The sequence below is a fragment of the Sus scrofa genome, chromosome 17 (assembly GCF_000003025.6).
Source record: "Sus scrofa isolate TJ Tabasco breed Duroc chromosome 17, Sscrofa11.1, whole genome shotgun sequence".
In the NCBI taxonomy this organism is placed as follows: domain Eukaryota; kingdom Metazoa; phylum Chordata; class Mammalia; order Artiodactyla; family Suidae; genus Sus; species Sus scrofa.
The window spans coordinates 62,809,032-62,823,669 of NC_010459.5; the positions used below are offsets into that span (position 1 = coordinate 62,809,032).

The following is a 14,638-nucleotide window of genomic DNA, read 5'->3' on the forward strand; positions in this document are numbered from 1 at the left end:
GTGACATGACCCCAGAATCCAGGATAAAGCGGTGCATCCAGGAGCCCAGGAGTCCCCAGGGTGGACACCGGAAGCTGAGAGAAGCCAGGAAGCGGTCTCCCGCCCCTGCGCCCTGGCTTGCTGCCCTGCTGGAGCGCAGAGTAGTGGCCTGGAGAATTGTGTGGGGCCTCCCAGTGGTGGTGATTTATTTCCACAGGCCCAGGAACCTAACACACCTGTGTCCCTGTGTCTGAGCACGCCCCGGGGCTGAGCTCATTTTGGTCTCTGCCCCGTTTCCCCCCTGCCCCCCCAGGTCTGGGGCAGGTAAATGCCTCCCCACCCCCCAGGATGAGACACTGCTGCCCTCTGGTGGCCTGGGCTAGAGGAGGCAGCCGGTCCTGGCACCCCACCCCCTTCCAGACCCAGGGCCCCTCCAAAGGCTCTGGCCAAGCCCACGTGCCTGCTTGGCCAGAGCCAGACACCACACTTAGGGCACTTGAGAACCAAGTTTATTTCTGGCCTTTTGTCAGAATATAAAAAAGTTAGCGCAAAACAAGGAAGACGAGACAGGAGCACAGCAGGGTTGAGGAGGCAAGACCAGGAGGGAAAGGGAGAGAGATGGAACGGCTCCTTGGAAAGGGTGACGTCATGATGGCATGAAGCGGCCAGGGATACTCAAGACAGCCAGGCAGGATGAGGGGCTTCCACAGGGGACACACGGGACAAGGGGCACCAGGCCAGTTCAAATTTCATATGGGACCTGCAACAACCAGCCTCCCTATCCTGAGGCCAGCTCAGGACATAGAGCAGGGGCTGGGGATTCAGCCTCTCGCCGCCGTCCCCGGTCTTTGTGATTTTCAGAGTCCCCTAGGGGAGTGCATGATGGGCAGAGGAGCAAGAGCACGGGGCTGCCGGCACCATCCTAGCTGTCCCTCTGCCGGGCAGCACCAGTCCCAAACCCAGGGCCCTCTGGCCCACCGAGTGGAAGGTGCAGCCATCGGGACAGTTCCGTGTGCGTCCGGGTTTTCCTCGGAAAGGGGCACTGGGAATGCCCGGCCATGGCCAAGCCGAGATGGGGCTCTCCATGACCCTGGGAGGTGAGAGACGTCCCTAAACTTGAGGTCAGGATGGGGCTGAACCTGGTGCTGAGTGCTGGGTGTGGGGTCCTCATTGTGCCAGTCAGGTCTTGGGCACGTGTCCCAGTGCCCGTGAACAGACGGGGGCGTGGTGAGGGTTTCAAAAATGAGTGAAAGCACTTGGCACGGTGCCCGGTGGGCCAATGCCAATGACCATTGTCTGGGCAGGGACATGCCACAGGGAGCCTGGCAGTTCACCCCACCTGTGTGGGCAGCCCTAGGGGTGCTGGGGGAGCGGGCAAACAGGGCTGGGGCAGACCTCTGGCCTGGGAGGGGGCAGGGTGTCTAGAAGACTCACGACTGCAGGTGATGGAGGGCGAACATCAACCTGGGCGAAGGGAATATAAATAAGCAGACTCCCTGGGAGCCTGGGGGGTGGAGGGCAAACCAATAGTGGCTCCAGGTGGCCGCCAGCAGCACCAGGGGGTGGGCCTGGGCTCAGGTCCTGGGAGGAAGGGCCACAGCAGTGCCCACCTGCCCGATCCCAGGCACAGCCTGGAGTGTATAACCAGAGGTGGCAAGCCTGGTCCCACCTGTCCATTGGGCTGGGCTCGGCCCCTGGGGCCTCTTGCAGGGTCCGAAAGGGGCTGTGCAGCCAGCCCTGCCTCGTCCTTGTCAGGGGCTCCGGTCACAGTGCTGAGGTCTGGGGTTCAAGCCTCAGGCAGCAGCTAGGACATGTTTCCGAAGGAAGCTGGGGGGGATGGGCACGAGGAGGATTGGGGGCCTCTGGCATCATCCACTCTGCCCTGAGGACAGGATGGCCCTTACTGGGGCCCCACGGCCTCCCTCCCGAGATCAACCCACCCACCCCTGGCCTTTCCAAGCCCCACGGGCACTCCTGGCTCTTCCCACTGACCTTGGCTGAGCAGCTGCAGGCTCCGCCCCTCCTCGCGCACCTGCAGGCGCAGCACCTGCTGCAGCACCTCCTGCCGCTGCGCCTCCTGCGCCAGCCCCATCCGTTGCAACTTCTCTGCATTCAGCCGCAGCAGCGCCCGGCCTGGGAGGGAGGGAGAGAGGGGTGAGCTGTGCTCGCCATCTGAGGGGCTTCAAAAGCAAAAGCAAAATCAGAGAGCGTGAAGGGGCAGGGACAGGGAGAGACAGACAGAAAGAGAGGGAGATAGAGAGGAAGCGAGGGTTTGGATGGGGAGAGACAGCCAGCTGCAGAGATTCTGAGAAACAGGGAGAAAGGGAGGGGGCAAAGGAAGGACAGGGACGGATGGACTGGGCAGAACAAAGCCAGATGAAAACAGACACAGACACTGGGAGAGACTCTGCAGAGAGACAGAGACCAGGAAGACGGGTTGACGTGGAGAGGAGGCAGAAGGGAGCAGGGAGGGGGCCTCCAGGGACCCCTGCACCCCTCCCTCCACCGCAGCCCCCGCAGTCCCCCCGCGGCACCGGTGATGGCGTGCTGGGAGAAGGCCTCCACGTAGACGAGGTAGTTGTGGGGACAGTGCTTCTTGAGCCACTTGCAGACGTCCTGCTGACTCCACAGGACCACAGGCCTCGTCAGGCCACCCAGGGAGGGACTGGTGTGGTAGAGGCCGTAGTGGTCAGAGTACAGCCGGCCCTGTGGGGAGAGGGGGGCGCCGGTAGAGTGAGGGGGTGAGGCGGGGGCGGGGCGGGGCGGGGCGGGTGGAGTGGGTTGGTACCTGAGGGGCCTCTGTGCCAGGCTGCTGTAGGAGCTTGACTGGCCGGCCACCGGCTGCCCTCTGGCTACGGGAATCGTGCCACGTGAGGCTGGTGCCTGGTGTCCGGGGCAGGTGGCAGGGGATGCTCTCGGCTGACACCGTGTGCTCCAGGAGGGTCCGGCAGAAGCTGAAGTGGGCTGTAGCTGCAGAGCAGGGCTGCCTGGTCAAGGTGGTCCGGGCAGGGCCTGAGGCGCCTTTCCCTGTGAGCCAGCTTCCCGCCAGCCCATCTTGCCGTCACTGGGGTGGGGGGGGGGCACACTTGCCCAAGCCCGCAGAGAGCTCCAGTGGGTAAGAGCTGACTCGAGGACTCCAACCCAGAACTGCAGAACTGCACACACCTTCCCCTGGGTAATTAGAGTGATGTGCCTGCCGGGGAGCCCAGCACTCAGCAGCCGAGGCTATCCCGAGGTGGCCCTGGCCTCCTCCTTGCCTTGGGCTGGCTGGCACAGCCTCATCCAACCAGGGCACACATGGACTTGCCTGTGAGGAAACCCCAGCCCCAGCCCCCGGGAGATCCGCTCTTGGCAGCGAAGGCACCTGGTTTCTGTCGCCATACCTAGCGTTTGAGGCCTGGCCGCTGTCACAGCCAGCGAGGTGACTCGCGGACAAGAAGCCTGAACCCTGGCAAGCTGACAAGGTTCTTGCTCCCTCCCCTCCCACAGGCCCCTGGTAGCCAGGCAGCTCCTGTGTGTGGCAGGGTCGCAAGGGCACGGGCTGCTCAGCACAAGCATGCCAGCTGCAGCCGTGGGCTCAGGGGCTCAGGGGCCGATTTGTGCTTTCCCTTCCTACCCTAGCTTCACCCCACTCATCACGTTTCAGTTTTGCCATCATTTCTGTGCTGGTGCTGACATGAGTCAGCGGAGGGCAGACCCTTGGATGGGGCCCTCCCTTGGCATGGCTCCAGGTAAATGGGAGGTGCCCAGAAACACGGTGGATGAATGAATGGATGGATCAAGATTCTCTGTGACGTCCACACATCAAGAGGGCCCTGGGGAGAGACAGGAAGCAGGACCCAACCTTGCCCCCAAGTTATAGCGGCGCCAGCCCCTGACTCAGCAGGCAGAATCAGGTTCCCAGGCCAGGGCCTTGGACCCACCCCCCGCAGCCGTAGGGAGACCTTCCCTGCTGTGGACACAACCTCTCACCCCTAGGGAGGGGAGGGTTTGGTGATGTGCCCAGGAGGTCTCATTAATGCGGGGAAACCCACGTCTTACTATTTCCCCCCACCCCCCACCCCCACTACCCCCCTTCCTCCCCATTCTTGCAACTTTCTGGTATCAGTGGCCACAGGCGACTCTAAATTTGAGGCCTGGGGTCAGAGAGAGGGTGTGGCCGCTGGAGGTGCCTTGCAGTAACTACTGTGGGGGAAGAAGACTGGCACCTCCCAGGGAACAGGGGCCTGCAGGGGTCCCAGGGCTTTGGGTCGCTGGGCCTCGCAGCGCAGGCCGGCCAGGGGCGGTAGGACTAGTGGGAGGCCTCTGCCACCTGTCCCGGGCCAGTTTGGCCCCGCCCATTTCCTGTCCGCGCCGGGGGGAGGGCTCTTCGTCCGTCCATCGGTGCGTCCCGCCTTCTAGCCCCAATGTCAGATTTCCAGTAGGAAAATGGGGAGGGGGCGCCTGAGTCCCGCTGTGGTCTCGGCCACCCCTCGGCCCCACTGCTGGGGCTGGGGAAGGTTTTCTCCGCGCAAAGGAGAAGGTGATCAAAGGGGTGCTACTCGCCTGGGGACAGGAGCCCGAGCGGGTCACCTCTCCCAAACCAAGGCGCGCTGATTCCCAAGGCCTGACTGCCCGCCCCCACCCCACCCCCGCCCCGGCACAGGACAAAGACACCCGAGACCCTGTTCGACCAGGGCGCGCCCCCCACTCCGAGTGCGGCTGCCATTCGGAGTCCGCCAGGACCCGCCCCTGTCCCTCTCGGTCCTCGAGCCCCCAGACCCCGATACTCCCGCGCCCCGGTCCAGCCCGCTCACCGTCCACATCCCGGCGCTCCCCGAAGCCGGCGCGCACAGCCCCGGAGCGGCCTCGCGGGGGGCTCAGCTTGGTCCTCAGCTCCGTGAACATGGGGCCCGCGGGTCCCCCGCCTGTGCACACGCCCCTCGCCGGGCGCAGGGCGGCCCGTGTGGCCGGCGGGGAACGCGCGCCGCCGCCCCGCCCCAACCGGCCCCGCGCCCGAGCCGGTCCCCGCGCCCGGCGAGTCTGCGCGGCGAGGCACCTGCCGCTGAGCCCTGAGAGCCGGGCGCGCTCCGGGAACTCGGAGGTGTGTCGGCGGCGCGCGGATCTGCGTATGCGAACGGTGCCTGCCAGGGCACGGGCCGGCAGTGCGCACCTGGGCGTGCAAGGACAAGGGACTCTGTGCACCGGCAGGAGATCCAGAGGTCTGCAGGAGCATCTGAGTCAGGGACATAAGAGTGCGTGTGTGGAGGGGAGAGGGTAGTGTACCTGCTCCGGGGAGCTTCTGTCCACTGGGGGCCAGGTCAAGGGCCAGACCTAACCCATTCTCCTATGTCAGTTTACTTATTCCTTTATTCACGTCATCTCCAGACCTCTCCAGTGGTCTCCCTGTCCAACGGGCACTCGTTTCCCCAGAGAAGTCAGTTCGACCCTTTCTTATTCCCCACAACACCGCAAACTTCTGGAGGACAGCAGGGTCTCTCCCCTCCCCTCTGGAGACCCAGAATCTGACTCAGCGTCCAGGGCGTGGTGCTGAAAGGGATTCGGCTGGGGGCAAGGAGGAGGGAGAAACTCTGAGAAGGCTGCAGCAGGCAGGAGAGCTATGTTTGCTCCAGGACCCCAGTGAGAAAGGTTAGGGTGGGCTGGGGGCTGCCTGGTCCAGCAGAAGGCTAAACATGTGGCCAGCTTTTTGCTTGCTTTGCCTAGAGCCTGAGGGCTCTCCCCAGGTGAATGTGGGGGCCAGAGGATGTCCCACAGCCACCTCAGCAAACGTGCACATGGACACACAGACATGTATGCCAAGGACGGTCATGCATATTCACCTAAAATATGAGCACAGGTGGCTTGACTTGCACCTGTGCCCACGGACACACGGAATTCACCCACATGCTGTGACCACTCATGCCCGCATACTAACTTGTCCTGGTGCATTTATTTATGCTCATCAATTAGCTCCCTAGGATCTGGGCTCCCACCCTCACCAGAAGCACCTGAATGTTCAGGGTATGGTGGGGGTGGGGGCCTGTACAGGTACCGGCGCTGCCGGATCGGGTCCAGAAATCTGAGCGCGGAGAGCCAGGGAAGCAGTCTGCACCCGGGGACACGCGATCACAACACATACACTCCGCATAAGCTCTACACAACTGGCTGGGTGTGCAGCCCCCGGAGCTGTGTTAGGCCCTGCCCCGGGGCCAGGGCGACTGGGCGGGGGGCAGGGAGGGCGGATCCGGGAGGCGGGGGACCCATAGGTCCTGCCCATACAGGCAGGTATCGGAAATGCATCGAGTACACGCAGTTAGCAGGGCCGCCCCGGCTCAAGGTTTGAGGTTCCCCCGTGTGCAGACTGCTAATCGAGGGCTAATCGAGGGTGACACCGCCCGCCCGCCCGCAGCTACACGAGCAGGCGCCCCCCGCGCATGCGCCTATCGCGTCTCGGTCTCGGAGTCAAGGAGCCGCCGGAAGCGGGCGGAAGTCGCCTTTAGGGAACTTCCGGTCGGGGCCGCCGAGGTGGGCGGGGATCTGTCGGTTCGCGCGCTCTGCTTCCGGGGCGCGGGTGACGCGGGCGCGCGAGCTCTTCCTGCGGCGGCGCTTCGGTCGTCTGTCGTCTTTGGCCTCCGGCCGCAGCCTCCGTCCTTTCCCTTCCCGGCCGTCGGCGTCACAGCCGCGATGAACAAGAAGAAGAAGCCGTTCTTGGGCATGCCCGCTCCGCTCGGCTACGTGCCCGGGCTGGGCCGGGGGTGAGGCCTGGGGCGGGCCGCGCGCTGGGGTGGAGCCCCGGGCGGGACCGTGGTCGCGTCGCGACTGCCCACACGTCTCAGTGAGGCGGCGGGTCGGGGCGGGGAGGACGAGAGCAGCGGTGGCGCAGGGTTGGCCAGGTCTTTGTGGGAAGAACGGCGTCCTGGGTTCGGACAGACCCGAGCGAGGCTGCCTCCCCAGGAGACGGGACACCGGGGCGCTCTGAGCCCGGTGTTTGTGCTGAGAGGCGGGTGGTAACGCCGTCTTGCGAGTGTGCAGTGCTTGTAGTTGAGCACCGTGGCTACTACCCCCCAGGCCAGGCATCGCCCCCCCCCAACCCCTGCCTTGAACGGGACTGATTCCCCCACCGTCCGGCCGGGGTCCTCTGTGTGCTCGCTCAGGGTTGCTCGTTCTTCCGCTGCGGTGTCGGTGGTCACAGTACTGCCTGTTCAGAGTCAGCTCTCCGCGGGCAGGGGTGGCATCTGTGAGGCTTGTGACTGGGTCCCCTAGATCAGATGACGGCCGTTTATTGCTGAGGAATTGAGCAGTTATTATCTTCTTTTGTGGTTTGATGACTGTCTTCAGTGTTGTTTTTGGGTTGCTTTTTCTTATTTCTGTGTGTATCTCTTGTAGATTTTTGGTTTGCAGTTACCGTGAAGTTTTGATATAGGAGTCTTTGTATACACAGGGTTGTTGTAAGCTGTTGGTCTCTTCATTGCCAGTGCATCCCCAGCATCCTGCCTTTGTACCCTCCTCTGCTCCCGATTTCTGGGTTTGGTGGCCTGTTTGTGTGTGGCTGACCTTCTCCCTTTCTCACGTGTTTGTCTTTGCCGGTGAGCCCCGTCACTCGTCATAGTTTTGTTTCTGGTTATGGTCTCCTTCTACCTAGAGAGGTTCCTTTAGTATTCGTTGTAAAGCTGGTTTAGTGGTGCTGAATTCTCTTAGCTTTTGCTTGCCTGTAAAGCTTTCGTTTCCTCCTTCAAATCTGAATGAGAGCCTTGCTGCGTAGAGGCTGCGGTCGGAGCTGTGTTGAAGCTAGGGAAGCTCCATGCAGGGGGGTAGCTTGCTTCCTAACGAGATGGGATGGGAGTCATGGTCTCAGGAGCATGGGTTCTGGGGGGAGACCCTGTAGAGCTTGGAGGCGGGTGGGAGGGAGAGGGAGGCCGAGCCAATGCCATGGTGCCTGGGACGGCACTGCCACCACCCGCTGAAACAGCCCAGAGCTGCCGCTGCAGGGCCGGTGCGGAAGGGGAGCTCTGCCTGGGCCGAGCTGCGTTGGAAGGCCCGGGTGGAGTGGGAGAGGGAGATGCCTAGCAGGTGTTGGGAATGGGAGGCTGGTGCCCTGGCGAAGCCCTCTCCCGGAGAACGGGGGTGGCAGGAGAGAGCCTTGGTAGCCTCCTCAGCTTCCTGTCCTGAAGCGGACGGACGGCGACGTTGGAGAGCACGGCTGTGTGGGGTTCCCTGCACACACGGCACTGTGGGGAGTTCACGGGATCTTTGGAGGTTTCCCAGAGCAGTTGGAAAAGTAGGTGTCATCAGGTGACGCCTGTGGAGGGAAAAGCACAGAAACAAGGCCACTCAGATAAGTGGGCGTCTTGGGGTCTCCTGCAGTGCCACTGGCTTCACCACCCGGTCAGACATTGGGCCTGCCCGGGATGCCAATGATCCCGTGGATGACCGCCACGCGCCCCCGGGCAAGAGGACCGTCGGGGACCAGATGAAGAAGAGCCAGGCCGCAGATGACGACGATGAGGATCTGAATGACACCAACTATGATGAGGTGACTGGGGCTCCCTGGCCAGTGTCCAGAAGGGCCGCCCAGCTTCAGCAGTGTGCTCTTGGCATCTGTGATGAGTGGCTTGGGGTGGCGGGTGCTCTTATGTCAGCTACTCGTGGGATAGTGCCAGCAGTGAGGGGCATGTGAAAAATGCAAACAACTGTGCACTTGATGCCTTTGCAAGTGTTAGAGTTGTTACACTGGCGTGTTGTCTTGGCTGGTCTCTTTTCTTTTTCTTTTTTTTGTCTCTTCTGTCCTTTTTAGGGCCACACCCACGGCATATGGAGGTTCCCAGGCTAGGCTTCGAATTGGAGCTGTAGCCGCCGGCCTACACCACAGCCACAGCAATGCCAGGTCCGAGCCGAGTCTGTGACCTATACCACAGCCCGCAGCAACGCCAGATCCTTAACCCACTGAGCAAGGCCAGGGATCGAACCCGCAACCTCATGGTTCCTAGTCAGATTCGTTTCCGCTGCGCCACGATGGGAACTCCTCTTTTTTTTTTTTTTAATGGCCCACTGCATATGGAAGTTTCTGGGCCAGAGATTGAATCCGAGCCGGCTGCAGCTCTTTTAACTCACTGTGTGGGGCAGGGGATCAAACATGCACTTGTTCAAAACCCGAGCAGCTGCAGTGAGAGGATTCTTAACTCACTGTGCCACAGTGGGGACTCCTTGGCTGATCTTTAATGATGAAAATTTTAAGTGGAATTGGTGGTAATCCTTGCTTTCTTTGGCTTTAGTGCTCATTCTCTTGGTTAATTGATGTTTGGTCAATGGAAGTTTTCTACAGATGTGTTGTAACAGATGGCATTTTTCTTTAGAGGGAAAGATTTTTAAAATTCAGTTCTGGGAGTTCCTGCTGTGATGCGACAGGATAGGTGGCATTTTAGGAGAGCTGGGACACAGCTCTGGGATCCAGCTGTGGCTTGGATCTGATCCCTGGCCTGGAAGCTCCATATGCTGTTGTGTGGCCAAAAAAGAAAAAAGAAGTTCAATTCTGAAAAAAAAAATTTTTTTTTTGGTCTTTTGGGCCGCACCTGCGGCATAGGGAGGTTCCCAGGCTAAGGGTGGAATCAGAGCTGAAGCTGCCGGCCTACACCACAGCCACAGCAACGCCAGATCCGAGCCACGTCTGCGACCTACACCATGGCCCATGGCAACACTGGATCCTTAACCCACTGATCGAGGGCAGAGGTCAAACCTGTGTCCTCATGGATGCCAGTCAGATTCATTTCCACTGTAGTCACGACAGGAACTCAGAAATAATTTTAAACTTGCAGAGAACTTTAAAAATTAAATGGAGGATTTCTGCCTACTCTTCACAAGCCTCTTCTCACAACCCTAGTGCTGTTGCTGAAATCAGGAAGTGAATGTTGACTCGGCACTCTTAACTAACCTGTAGCTCTTACTTGAATCCCACGGGTTTTCTGCCTCTGTCCTCCTCCTGGCCCAGGACCCAGGCCAGGGCCCACACTGCGTTTAGCTGTGTCCTTCGCCTCCTCTGATTGGTGCAGATGTTCTTCTTTCATGCCCTTGACCCTTTTGAAGACTGCTCAGCAGCTCTTTGGTTACCTCCAGCTAGGGTTCAACTGGTTGACAAAACCTGTTCAGCAGACTTTTCGCAGCTGGCTGTGCTGTTTCTGCTGGTGGGGGTTGTGTTGGAGGGAAGACTGATGGTCTAAGTTATGCTGTTTGGCCCCAGTTTAATGGCTACGCTGGGAGTCTCTTCTCCAGCGGGCCCTACGAGAAAGACGACGAGGAAGCAGATGCCATCTACGCAGCCCTGGACAAGAGGATGGATGAAAGAAGGAAGGAGAGGAGGTAAGACAAGCGATTGCTCTCCGTACTGTTAGCCAGCTTCTTAGAACAATTGTGTTCTGGGAGTTCTCGTACGGGGCAGCTGGCTCAGGATCTAGCACTGTCACAGCAGCAGCTCCAGTTGGATCCCTGGCCTTGGAACTTTCACATGCTGTTGGCGAAGCCTCCCCCCGCCCCCCACAAAGAAAGTTCTGTTTTGGTTTATTTCTTTTTTTTTTGTCTTTTTGCCTTTTCTAGGGCTGCACTGCGGCACATGGAGGTTCCCAGGCTAGGGGTCTAATTGGAGCTGTAGCTGCCGGCCTACACCACAGCCACAGCAACATCACATCCGAGCCGCATCTGTGACCTGCACCACAGCTCCCGGCAACACCAGATCCTTAACCCACTGAGTGAGGCCAAGGGATTGAACCTGAGTACTCGTGGATTCCAGTCAGATTCATTTTCTGCCGAGCCATGGTGGGAACTCCAGGGGGAGTTTTTCAAAAGCATGTTATTGAGTTGATGTGTAGGAACTTGTGTGTGTGTGTGTGTGTGTGTGTGTGTGTGATAGTTAAGTGTGGTTTTGCATATTAAAGATGATTTGATTCCAATTTTCTGGAATTCGTTCATTTAGAAAACTTGAAAAAAAAAAGGAAAAAACCCCAAAACCTGAGTGAGAAGTTCCTTGGTGGCCTGGTGGTTAAGGATCTGGCATTGCCAACTGTTGTGGCACAGGTTTGATCCCTGGCCTGGGAACTAGCGCATCCCGTGGCCAAAAAACAAACCGGAATCCTGAATGACATGGATACTTGTAGAGAATTGCTGTATTAACTGGTTTTAAGAAAGTGGTTGGCTTATGGAGTTCCCATCATGGTGCAGTGGAAATGAATCCGACTGGGAACCATGAGGTTGCGGGTTCAATCTCTGGCCTCGCTCAGTGGGTTAAGGATCTGGCGTTGCTGCGGGCTCTGGCATAGGCCGGCAGCTACAGCTCTGATTAGACCCCTAGCCTGGGAACCTCCATATGCCATGGGTGTGGCCCTAGAAAGACAAAAGACTTAAGGAAAAACAAACAAAAATAAAACAAAACCAAAAAAACCCCAACGAAAGTGGTTGGCTTCTGAAAACTGGTCACAACGCAAACACAGATACACAGGAAGAGTAGTGTGGCACACATGCCCCTGCTGCCACGTAGTCTCTACACTGTTTACAGTTCGCACGTCTGCCTCATCTGCACCTGCACGTGGTCTTTGTGGGGCCCCAGCACTGAGCAGTATGTCTTGTTACCTGGTAGCCAGTCCGCATCCACTTTTCCCTGCTTATCCCAACAGCATCATAGAGCAGCTTTTTTTTTCTTTTTTGTCTTTTTTGGGCCGTACCCGTGGCATATGGAAGTTTCCAGGCTAAGGGTTGAATCGGAGCTGTAGCTGCCGGCCTACACCACAGCCACAGCAATGTCAGATACTTAACCCACTGAGCGAGGACAGGGATCGAACCCATGTCCTCATGGGTACTAGTTGGGTTCGTTACCGCTGAGCCACGACGGGAACTTCCGAGCTTTCTTTTCTAAGCCAGGACACAACCAGAACCCCTCATGGGCATGTCTCTTAGCCACCCCCCCCAACTGCACCCCATCCCCCAGAATGGCTGCCTGTCTCCTCAGGGTGCCTTTGTACTGTCATGCTTTTAGCATTGCTTGGTGGAATGGAAATTGGATCCTGAGGCTTGATTTTTTAAAAAATATTTATTTATTTAATTAACTTTTTTTTATGGCCTCGTTCTCGGCATATGGATGTTCCCAGGCCAGGAATCAAACCTGTGCCACAGTAGTGTCATTGTTGGATCCTTAACCCACTGGGCCACAAGAGAACTCCCAGAGGCTTGATTAAAATCAGATGGAATGTCTTTTGCCAGAAAACCCGACAGGTGCGTCTGTGTGTCTCGCCCCATCAGGAGCCGTGATGACAGGCCACCTCTAGCCCGTGGAGGGGTTTGTCCTTTCCAGGCGCATCATTTGTCGCCACACAGTCGGAGTCCTGTCTGAGCTCAGTGCTGGAACCCTGGCTCCGGGGCGGACATCCACACTAGTTTACTTAGTCACCATTTCCCATGGCTCTTTGTATCCACATGTGACCTGGCCCCAAGTCACAGACCTGTCGGTTGTGGCAGTCGGAGCAGCCAGGCTTCTTGTTCGTTAGAAGGGAGCTCTCCTTTGAAGAGCGCAAGGTAAATTGAGTAGAGAGTTGGATGGGCAACTAGGACAGTGCTTCAGATTTGCTTCTGAGTTGAGTCTTCATAGGATGGCCCTGCCTTTGGAATTTTGTATAATTTTAAAGCAGTAAATATGCTTGTATTCAAATGCAAGTATTTATTGGAATAAGACAAAATTTGCTTTTATTTTAGTGATTTCTGCATGTTTTCACCTGGTAGGGAATTGAGTTAATTTGCTAATGTGTCCGCTGTTGCCTTAAAATAGATTTGATTTAGGTCCTGAGTGTGTGGAACTATTCCGTTTTTTGGTGGTTTGATCAAGAAGTATAATAAAAGGCCTTTGTTTCAGAACGGACATGCAGTATTTCTAATGTGTGCACACACGTTTTATTTCCTAGGGAGCAAAGGGAGAAAGAAGAAATTGAGAAATACCGTATGGAGCGTCCCAAAATCCAGCAGCAGTTCTCAGATCTCAAAGTGAGCAGACGGGTGGCATGATATTCCTGATGCCCTTCCCGAGAACCGAGGCTCAGGCGGAGCTGATGAGATTTTGCTGCCTCTGCCCTTTGTTTAATTCAGTGGGTGGAAGAAGGCCCCTGCTCCAGCGTGTTTAATGTGTGTGTGTCTGTGTATGTAACAAGCCTCCGCTCTCCTCACTACAAAAGGTGGAACAAAGGGCTGAGTTTATTTGTAACTTTATTTTATTTTAGTTTTTTGGGGTTTTTTTTTGTGTGTGTAACTTTATTTTTTATTTTATTTTTTGGGTTTTTTTTTTTGCCATTTCTTGGGCTGCTCTCGCGGCATATGGAGGTTCCCAGGCTAGGGGTCGAATCGGAGCTGTAGCCTGCCGGCCTACGCCAGGGCCACAGCAGCGCAGGATCCGAGCTGTGTCTGCAACCTACACCACAGCTCACAGCAACGCCGAATCGTTAACCCACTGAGCAAGGGCAGGGACCGAACCCACAACCTCATGGTTCCTAGTCAGATTCGTTAACCACTGCGCCACGACGGGAACTCCTGTCTTTCTGACTTACTTCACTCAGTATGAGAGTCTCTAGTTCCATCCAAGTTGCTGCAACTGGCATTATTTTGTTCTTTTTTATGTCTGAGTCATATTCCATTGTGTATATATCCACGACATCTTCCTAATCCAATCGTCTGTTGATGGACGTTTGGGTTGTTTCCATGTCTTGGCTATTGTGAATTGTGCTGCAGTCAACATACAGGTGCATGCGTCTTTTTTAAGGAAAGTTTTTTTTCCAGATATAGGCCCAAGAGTGGGACTGCTGGGTCATATGGTAGTTCTATGTATAGATTTCTAAGGTATCTCCATAGTGGTTGTACCAGCTTACATTCCCACCAACAGTGCAGGAGGGTTCCCTTTTCTCTAGACCCTCTCCAGTGTTTATTATTTGTGGACTTATTAATCATGGCCATTCTGACTGGTGTGAGGTGGTACCTCATGGCAGTTTTGATTTGCATTTCTCTAATAATCAGTGATGTTGAGCATTTTTTCCTGTTCTTGTTGGCCTTCTGTACATCTTCCTTGGAGAAATGTCTCTTCAGGTCTTTTGCCCATTTTTCCATTGGGTGGTTGGCTTTTTTGCTGTTGAGTTGTGTAAGTTGCTTGTATATTCTAGAGATTAAGCCCTTGTCCGTTGCATCCTTTGAAGCTATTTTCTCCCATTTCGTAAGTTGTCTTTTTGTTTTCTTTTTGGTTGCCTTTGCTGTGCAAAAGCTTGTCAGTTTGATTAGGTCCCATCGGTTTATTTTGGCTTTTATTTCTGTTGCTTTGGGAGACTGACCTGAGCAAACATTCATAATAAGGTTGATGTCAGAGAGTGTTTTGCCTGTGTTCTCTTCCAGGAGTTTGAAGGTGTCTTGTCTTATATTTAAGTCTTTAAGCCATTTTGACTTTGTTTTCGTGCGTGGTGTGAGGGTGTGTTCTAGTTTCATTGATTTGCATGCAGCTGTTCAGATTTCCCAGCAATTCTTGCTGAAAAGACTGTCTTTTCCCCATTTTATGTTTTTGCCTCCTTTGTCCAAGATTAATTGACCGTAGGTGTCTGGGTTTCTTTCTGGGTTCTCTGTTCTGTTCCATTGGTCTGCATGTCTGTTTTGGTACCAGTACCACACTGTC

At 56.5% G+C, this 14,638-nt stretch overlaps 2 protein-coding genes across 4 annotated transcripts in view; one reads left to right on the plus strand and one right to left on the minus strand.

Moving 5' to 3' along the window:
• Nucleotides 473-4,962, minus strand: SAMD10 (sterile alpha motif domain containing 10). 2 transcript variants are annotated; one of them, XM_021077668.1, is made up of 5 exons: nucleotides 4,776-4,962; nucleotides 2,768-2,949; nucleotides 2,514-2,685; nucleotides 1,972-2,112; nucleotides 473-1,806 (listed from the first exon to the last, which is right to left on the minus strand). In XM_021077668.1, exons 1-5 carry the CDS (start codon nucleotides 4,864-4,866, stop codon nucleotides 1,784-1,786), a joined length of 609 nt encoding a protein of 202 aa, XP_020933327.1. In that variant the 5' UTR covers nucleotides 4,867-4,962; the 3' UTR covers nucleotides 473-1,783. The 2 variants fall into 2 exon arrangements, with proteins under 2 accessions (XP_020933327.1, XP_020933326.1); XM_021077667.1 differs by lacking the exon at nucleotides 473-1,806 and having other exon boundaries at nucleotides 1,972-2,685.
• PRPF6 (pre-mRNA processing factor 6) overlaps nucleotides 6,478-14,638 on the plus strand; it is a 42,287-nt gene continuing 34,126 nt past the window's right edge. Inside the window, exons 1-4 of one of the 2 annotated variants that reach the window (XM_021077613.1) lie at nucleotides 6,478-6,713; nucleotides 8,323-8,491; nucleotides 10,193-10,311; nucleotides 12,897-12,975. In XM_021077613.1, the coding sequence (XP_020933272.1) occupies nucleotides 6,643-6,713; nucleotides 8,323-8,491; nucleotides 10,193-10,311; nucleotides 12,897-12,975 (438 nt within the window). In that variant the 5' untranslated portion in view covers nucleotides 6,478-6,642. Of the gene's footprint in view, nucleotides 6,714-7,895; nucleotides 8,237-8,322; nucleotides 8,492-10,192; nucleotides 10,312-12,896; nucleotides 12,976-14,638 lie in introns of those variants that run through there. The other variant, XM_021077614.1, reaches the window with a different exon arrangement.

Excerpts from the sequence above, each read along its gene's own strand:
- SAMD10 (XM_021077667.1), bottom strand. The coding sequence starts at position 4,866 with ATGTTCACGGAGCTGAGGACCAAGCTGAGCCCCCCGCGAGGCCGCTCC. Across the intron at positions 2,950-4,775 it reads GGAGCGCCGGGATGTGGACG|CTACAGCCCACTTCAGCTTC; the intron begins GTGAGCGGGCTG and ends CCTGCTCTGCAG. Across the intron at positions 2,686-2,767 it reads CTGGCACAGAGGCCCCTCAG|GGCCGGCTGTACTCTGACCA; the intron begins GTACCAACCCAC and ends CTCTCCCCACAG.